Raw genomic sequence first — 8,819 nt, forward strand, 5'->3', positions numbered from 1 at the left:
CATCGTCGACCCGAACAAGTGTGTGAAGTTTCGTGAAAATCGGATAAGGTCTATTTTTCTATCCAAGATGGCCGCCAAACCATGTGACATCTGAGGTAAAAATTTTTTACCATGTATGCAGAGTTGAGGGAGGAAGGCAGTTGCAAATTTTCGCTTCGATGGCTTATGAAATACCAGAGAAAACATTATTTAATATTTTTCTTAAATCCAACATGGCGGCCAAACCATGTGACCTATCACTTTGAAATTAACAAACTTGCATCGCATACATGTCCCGAATATAGTTGTGAAATCTCGCCTTCATGGGACCAGCGCTTCTGGAGAAGAAGATGTTTGAAGGTTTTAGGGTTTTTTCAAGATGGCCGCCAAACCATGTGACGTATCAACAACAAATTAACAAACTTGAAAGAGAACCTCAGGGGGAATGTACTTGTAAAGTTTCGCCTTAATCTGTCCAGCCCTTCTGGAGAAGAAGATTTTTTAAAAAAATATTTTCAAAACAAGATGGCGGCCGAATTACGTCATCGATGACGTCAAGAAAATTTTTTTCTACGATGATTTTAGGAGTAGATGACGCTCAAGAATTTTCAGATTTTTCCTATATGGCGTTCTACTTGACGAATTTTCACCGGAATATCGCTTCACCTATGACGTCACGAAAAATCACACGTGTTCCCCATAGGGAGCTTAGTAAAATGTATCAAGCGAAAAAATTTTCCATTGCATGGTTTCCGAGATACAGACGTCCAAAGTTTATCGCTTTTTTCAAGATGGCGACCGTACCACGTGACCAATGACGTCATAATTATAACGTGATTGTGCTATCAAAAAAGATACATACTGTGGTGAAAATTTTGTGTCGATCGGACTTAGTATCCCAGAGAAAATGATTTTTAAAGCGAAAAAGGGTGCAAAATGCCGGCGGAAAAAGAAAAATAATAATAATAATAATAAACAGAAGAAAAACAATAGGGTACCCTGTACTGACAGGGTACCCTAATAATGCGTAATAATAAACAGAAGAAAAACAATAGGGTACCCTGTACTCACAGGGTACCCTAATAAGGTTCACTATAAGCTTAGTTTGAAGTTAATCAGATCATTTTTGACAAAGTTATGAGCGAAAAACGATTTGACCTTTTCGTGACCTGACCTTGACCTTTGACCTAATTGGACCCAAAAGTTAATGGGGTCGTCCGAGGTTCATTACCCACCTGTGGATACAATTGGACAGTGTTTGAGCCAGCCGTTTTCCCGTAAAGTTGTATTTTCATAACCATGTTTTAGTTTTCATAGAAAATTTGTAATTTTGACCGATGACCATGACCCCCAAAACTTCGGACCCTACCGATCTTCACAAATATGCATTTTTCACTGTAGGAATGGGTAGGATTATAAGTGACAAATATAATAAGGTTCACTATAAGCTTAGTTTGAAGTTAATCAGATCATTTTTGACGAAGTTATGAGCGAAAAACGATTTTGATCTTTTCGTGACCTTGGCTTTGACCTTTGATCCAATTGGACCCAAAGGTTAATGGGGTCGTCCAAGGTTCATTGCCCACCTGTGGATTAAATTTGATAGCGTTTGCTAAAGCCGTTTTGCCATAAAGTTGCTCACAGACAGACAGACAAACAAATAAACCAATGTCAACCGCAGAGTGACCCGTATCTTGCCAAAAGGTGACCACGTGTGACTTCTTTAAGGTCACACTGAGGTGAACAGAGCTGCTATCCACCAGGAGCGACTCCTTGAGGAATATCTGCCTACGAGAGATTCCGATGAGAATCATTCTACAGAGTAACCATGAAAAATATGCGTTTTCCTCATAACGTCACCAAATCACGTCATAATGTCTCAAGCTTGACATATCTAGAAAGCACTCATTGAGGTGTTCAATTTGATGTACTACACGATATGGTTCCTAAAACTTGAAAATTTGACCTTGGCGTCAAATATGTTTGACCTTAGGCGCTAACCATGAAGGTCAAGGCCCATCGTCACCAAAAATTAATCAGCTGAGCGCCAGACCATGAACTATATTCCCATGAAGTTTGAAGACGATCCGATCAAAATTACTCAAAAAATAAGGGTTTCGTCGACTCCCCTGATTTGCGACAAAGTGACCTTGACCTTTGACCTTGACCTTCAAAATTTTATGCGCTGAAAGGGACCTCTATAGGCCTCTGATATGCGAAGTTACAAAAATTTCCAATGATAACTGTGATCTGCAGAGTGATTTATACATGATTACAGACCAAAGAAAAAAAAAACATGAAGGTCAAGGCCAATCGCCACCAAAAATGAATCAGCTGAGCGCCAGACCATGAACTATATTCCCATGAAGTTTGAAGACGATCCGATCAAAATTACTCAAAAAATAAGGGTTTCGTCGACTCCCCTGATTTGCGACAAAGTGACCTTGACCTTTGACCTTGACCTTCAAAATTTTATGCGCTGAAAGGGACCTCTATAGGCCTCTGATATGCGAAGTTACAAAAATTTCCAATGATAACTGTGATCTGCAGAGTGATTTATACATGATTACAGACCAAAGAAAAAAAAAACATGAAGGTCAAGGCCAATCGCCACCAAAAATGAATCAGCTGAGCGCCAGACCATGAACTATATTCCCATGAAGTTTGAAGACGATCCGATCAAAATTACTCAAAAAATAAGGGTTTCGTTGACTCCCCTGATTTGCGACAAAGTGACCTTGACCTTTGACCTTGACCTTCAAAATTTTGTGCACTGAAAGGGACCTCTATAGGCCTCTGATATGTGAAGTTACAAAAATTTCCAATGATAACTGTGCTCTGCAGAATTTTTTATACGTGATTACAGACAAACAAAAAAAACAAAACAAAAGATAAAAAAAACATACAAGCTGACTGACATATCTTGCAAAAACTTCGTTTTGGCAAGATAACAAGCCGGTAGGCGACGAGGGATTCGCAAGGATCGAAGCGCTGGATACTATACTATGCTTTTCATTCTGACCGATCCACCGATGAAGATTCATTGCCAAGACGTATTGGTTCACATACAATTGTTCCTCTGCTTGGCAAGATTTTTCCTATTGCGTATTTTGCCAACTGGCACTCCTCATAAAAAAATGACAGTAAATAGGCACTCTATTTTTGAAGGACTACCATTTGAAAAATAATCGGTTTGCTGGTTTGTGCTGTGGAGCCTCGCGTTGCAGACACACACACACACACACACACACACACACACACACACACACACACACACACACACACACACACACACACACACACACACACACACACACACACACACACACGGAAAACCCGACAATAAAGGATATCTAGCATATATAGCGAATCCAACAAACTTACCGGACGATTACAATATCCCGCTCCCTCCCTCCGGGGGAGCGGGATAATAAAAACTATGCTTGCACGCTGGCAGGTTGTCATCAAGATTGTGTGCTGCACTTGACTGCTAATTTGCATAATTTCTGGGGAAATGGCTACGATTCCCATGCAGGTTCCCCATAGATTAGGGAAATAATTTAGAATGAGGCCATTGCACCAGCACTCAGTGACCTGCTCTTTTCAAAGTTGCAATGAAATATGTAAAGTTTAAATATACCGACAATATCTTCTTTTTGAAGTCCTTGTGTGGGCAGTTGATAACTTGGTTGAAAACTTGACCTTGTGAAAATTATTAAATTTTTTATAATCTAAATTATTTGGGAGTAAGGATCATCTTATAAGCAAATACATTTTCCCACATCCACTTGAACCAACTATTACGCATCGAAGTGAATTTTATATATTTTTATGGTTGTTAAATTTTATCTTACTTATTTTCATATCACTGTTAAAAATGTTACAATGAAAACATTACATAAGTTTAACATCATATCACAAGTCTGATTTATAAAGCTATACAGTATGTAAAGAAACAAACAAATAGTCTGACATTAAATAATGTGCCAGTCTAATGACTGTATGTTGACAGGAAAAGGAAAAGCTTTATAGGGAACTGAAGAACACCCAAGCACGTCAGCCTGGACCAGAAGTAGCAGAACAGTTGCTCATATACCAGCAGGCGCTGCGCAAAAAGACCAAACAGATGAAGGTAGCAGCACAAAACACAGAGCACCAAAACAGAACCACAGATCTCAATTCTTTGACACATACATTCTACTCTCATTGCAACTGCTCCTCTCCTTTAATGGTGAAACAATTTATTATTTTTAATGTTTTTATTATCATATTAGATATCGACCATCACTCACAATCCATTATCAGGTATCATAATCACACAGCCCTATAAATAGTGGTTTTAAAGAAATTTTGCATTCTGTTCACCTCAATTTCCTCCTGTTCTACCTCATCTCAGTGTTTATTTTGTTAGTACTTAGATGGAAGACTATGCTTGCATGCTGGCAGGGTAGCCTGGTAGTACGCACCTTCGTCTCTGAGCTGTCTTGCTTGGGTTTGAATCTCAGCCTGGCTGTAAACTTTACTGTCCTCCTGGTGTTTCTGTTTGCTGTTTGTTTTGCTTTTTGGGGGGTGGGTATTTTGCATACAAAGTCAAGACTCATGGGAGACCTAGAACACAGAATGGATAAGGATGCAACAGAGCAAAAGGAACAGTAGAAAGAGGTGGGGGGGGACCAACAGCAGGGTTGAGGGACAAAATAGAGGGAGACTGACAAAAACGGGTTGTGAGGAGTAATTAGAGGTAGGGGAGGATGTACAGGGTGGACAAGATGGATCGGGAGCAAACTCTCAGGAAGGAAAGAGATGGGCTTGGGGAGTGGGGGGTTGACAGGGGGAGAAAACATCATGCTTTCAGATGGAGGATGATCTGAGATGATGATGGACAGCTGTCTTGGAGACCTGGAGGGTAGCATGAGATTGAAGAGAATGTGCAAGTTGGTTCCATAGGCGGGAAACAACGGGAACGAGTGAGTCGAGTTTTCTCAGGCAAGGCCATCAATGTGTGTGATGACCCTTGGTTGGATGTTAAACTGGGTTTTCCATCTGCCAGCAATAGTCGGTGGACGTTAAAGATCCCATGGTGTGCTTTGAAAAAAGTAGGAGAGTTTTCGATAGCACCCTGAACAAATTGCAAAATCCTACCCTGATTACCAGTGGGAAGCAAAAACAAACTACCCAATGTAATCCTTGCCGTGGGGCTGTTTTGGCAGCAATTAATGTACATCAAGACAGAGCACCAGAAAGAAAGAAGAATTATGCCTGCAGTGTTGCAGAGTAAACAGCACACCTATTCATGCCTGTTGGAGAGTTTATTTGCTAAACTGTTCTTTTGCCCTGTGTAGAGTCTGGCAGCCGAGCTCAACATGTACGAGTTGCAGTGTCAGGAATACAAAGCAGACAATGAGCGTCTCAACCACAACATACAAGATAGCAAGAAGAAGTACTTTGCACAGAAACGAAAGGAACAGCAAGAGAAGTAAGTCTTCTTGCTATTGTGTTTGTTTGTTTGTTGCTCGGCGATCTAATTTTATTTTCAACATTCCTCACACTCAATTTGCCTGAAAATTGCACCATTTGTTCTTCCAACATCATCATGTTTTCAATTACAAAGTTTTATAACATTCAAAAACTTTATGTTGTAATATTTGCCGATTTGGTAATTTCCAGTGGGGTGCAAAAGTATAAGTCCAGGAGGAAATTTATGAATTAAGACGTGATAACCAAATAAATCATTGTAATATGAAACCAAAAGCACCTTGAAGGGATTTTCATAAACTCTTCAGGATGTAACAGCACTATAATTAAAGGAAAAATCAAATCTGTCTTTATGTGTAATCAATAAATCAGTGTGATCCCCTTTTGCCTTGAGAACTGCCTCAACTCCATTTGGGATTGATTTAATTATCAGTTTATGGATTATGTTTCAGTCAATCTTTTCCCAACAGTGTGCAATGCACTCCAGGGCATAATCAGACTGCTCACATAAATTTTATCTTTGTCTCAAATGTATTCACCCTTCATTTATTCTGTTCAGGCAAAGTGCCTTTAAGACAATAATAACTCCAATAAATTAAAGAATATGGATACATATCTTCAATATTATGACAAATTCGTGTTTGAAATTGTGATTTGAGAAAGCTTGGCATTGACTGAAGTGGACTCAAACTTTTATTTTGCACCCCTCTGTATTTCCCATCGATCCTGTAAGTTCCAGTTCTTAATCTAAGAACGTGAAGTATCATCGGGTTATATGGTAGTTTAAGGAATACTAAACTTTGTCAAGCTCAGTGTCAGTCTGTGTCAGAAGATATTTCAAATTGTAGGTTTTCTCAATTGAGAGTTGATTGACAAAGATATGCCAACCACCTTGAGCAGCTGGCATTTTGGCAGTTATCCCTTCATTGGAGTAAGAGGGTCAATCCCCAAAACGTCAGTGTTAGTTTGCTTTCCACTGCGGTTAGCACAGTATTACCAACTTTCAGTTTATAAAACCTACATACTGTATCTTGTACTGTATTCTAGTTTGAGAAACGTGTGTATCAGCTTTTAAGGCCAATTGTCTTATCTACACATATTGTTGCAAATCTGGAACCTTACTGCACTCAACATTCAGATCCCCGTAGCTCAGTTATATCGGTAAATATGTGTTTCTAGTTATAATCCATCCCCTGGGTCTAATGGGAATTAAATGTACGTGCGCTGAGTTATTTTTATAGTTATGATTTTTACATATTCGCTCTCACAGCAACAACACTCTGCTCGCGGCATTCTTAGCGCGCTCGCCAGCAAGCGCGCACGTGGGCAGAGTCTAACTGGGGCATGGCATCCCTCCTTAGCCAATTGGCAAGGAGCAGGCGTCTCACCCTCCCCGTTTCCGATTCAACACGATCGCCATTAAGCACGCGGCCAGAGGTGAGGAGGTGGATGGAGCCACAAACGCCTCCGCTCGGGACTCCGCCCAGAAGGGTGGGAGTTTCCACGCCTACCGTGCGCCTGTCCAATGGAGGGTGGCCAGGGAATCACACGATGGTTCCGACCAATCAAGAGGCGAGTGGTCAGGGAAAGAGGCCCCTCCCTCCAAGAAAAAAGGGTGGTGATTTTTGGACAAACGGGAGGAGATTGGTCTCGTCCTGTCGCCGGCGTCTGCTCTCATCTCGTCCTGTCGCCGGCGTCTGCTCTGATCTCGTCTTCTGGTCTCGTGTCGCTGCTGGTCTTCTGGCTCTCATCTCGTCGCGAGCTTTGGGCTCGTCACGTGCAGGAGAAGCATGCGGGAGCCCCACGCTGTTCTCCGTACCCGGTGCTTGCAGCGGCATTGAGCTGCGGGTTCGAGTCCCACCGATCCTGGATGTCGAAGACCGCACGAGGCGGGAAGGTCCATTTCGTTTATTTTGGGTGTGCATCTGTCTGTGTACCCGTCTTTAAGTAGGAACTGTTTCATGCTTTTTGCCTTGTACATACTGCATTTCTTATAGTCAGATAACTCTTCCCTTTATGTGTTCCCCTCACACACTATTGTAAATAAATCTCCATTTGTTGAATGTGTTTCAGCTCGTCCTCGTCCTTTCCTTCATTGGCTTTGTATGGTGCGTGTTGGGGAATTAAAAAAGGCCGTTATTGCCGTAGTAGGGGTGCATTCGGACCGAAGGGACCTCGGTAACCGTCCGCTCGGGTTACGCACGGGTCGAGCACGGTTTCGGCTCGTCCCGTTCGAGCTACGTCAAGGGCGTGAATACTCGGTAGTTCGCCACGTGGGCCTCTAGGTATTTTGAAGTTTGGCAGATAACCCTGTCCCACGTGGTTGATTTATTCACGATTAACGGTCCTGTAAGGGACCCTTACCTTTTGGAATTTTGCGAAAGGTACGATCTAGATTCCGGGTGTTCGGTAGAGTCGACCCTACTGCTCCATCTAGCGGTCGTGCTCGCAGCCGATACCCGGCCCCGCAACAATATTTCCTCATATAGTGAAAGACAAAAATGCAGATTTTTTTTAATGTAACAGTTTCATTATACTTGCCTGATAAATTTCAAAATCCTTATTAATTTAAAAATTATTTTGTTTGTTCAGATGACTGCTATTACCTAAAAAGACAAATTAGTCAAGAATTGTCCATGAATGTACCAGAACAGCAAGCATATGACACCTCATAATTTGGTGGCAACAAAGATTACAATACGTTTATTTTATTTCATCATATCAAAGTTTGATTGTATATTCAAGGATATAATAGGAATACCAAACGGAGCAATCCACACATTTAATTACACCAAGTTTCATTGTCATTCTAGTACGACTATGTGATCCAGTAAAGCCTCATAAATAAAGGCAACAGACATAAAAAGGAATTGGATTACTGTCCTTCCGAAGCATTCTTCATCAACAATTATATCAGGATCAAAGCTGATGTAGCACCATATCACAACAGTCTGATGTGTCTCTGGGTTGAGGTGTTAACTGTAATAATCCCGTTCTTCGGAACGGTATTTCTTTGTACGTGATTGTTTTCTCCTTAATTCCATGCATTTGGCATGTGTCTGTGTTAGGGAGAAAGAGCTCCCACCTAGGGAGACCGGACGCTCACCACAGTGGACTGACACAGCCCGCTTCACCAGAGGGGGCTTCAACTTTTCACTTCCCAGTGTGAAAAATATCTGAGTCTTCTGGACTTCTACTTTTTTTATTCAAACATCAGCAAACAATGTGACTCACATACACATAACACAAAATTCCCTCATGGTATCACCTTCATCATTAAACCTCACAACATCTTCATCATTCATTTGAGTGTGCACTCAGATTTCACTCATTCGGAATAAACAGATATGAAGAAATCTTCTGCA

At 41.2% G+C, this 8,819-nt stretch overlaps 1 protein-coding gene across 4 annotated transcripts in view; it reads left to right on the forward strand.

Annotated features, from left to right (window-relative positions):
- Positions 1 to 8,810, forward strand: part of CFAP58 (cilia and flagella associated protein 58) — a 178,135-nt gene extending 169,325 nt beyond the window's left edge. For 3 of the 4 annotated variants that reach the window (XM_085897517.1, XM_085897509.1, XM_085897526.1), the window contains 3 exons: positions 3,992 to 4,111; positions 5,322 to 5,455; positions 8,523 to 8,810. In XM_085897517.1, the coding sequence (XP_085753643.1) occupies positions 3,992 to 4,111; positions 5,322 to 5,455; positions 8,523 to 8,634 (366 nt within the window). In that variant the 3' untranslated portion in view covers positions 8,635 to 8,810. Of the gene's footprint in view, positions 1 to 3,991; positions 4,112 to 5,321; positions 5,456 to 8,522 lie in introns of those variants that run through there. The other variant, XR_015062292.1, reaches the window with a different exon arrangement.
- Positions 8,811 to 8,819: the final 9 nt, after the last annotated feature.

The sequence above is a fragment of the Eptatretus burgeri genome, chromosome 1, assembly GCF_056783735.1.
Source record: "Eptatretus burgeri isolate ZD-2024b chromosome 1, Ebu_testis_v1, whole genome shotgun sequence".
In the NCBI taxonomy this organism is placed as follows: domain Eukaryota; kingdom Metazoa; phylum Chordata; class Myxini; order Myxiniformes; family Myxinidae; genus Eptatretus; species Eptatretus burgeri.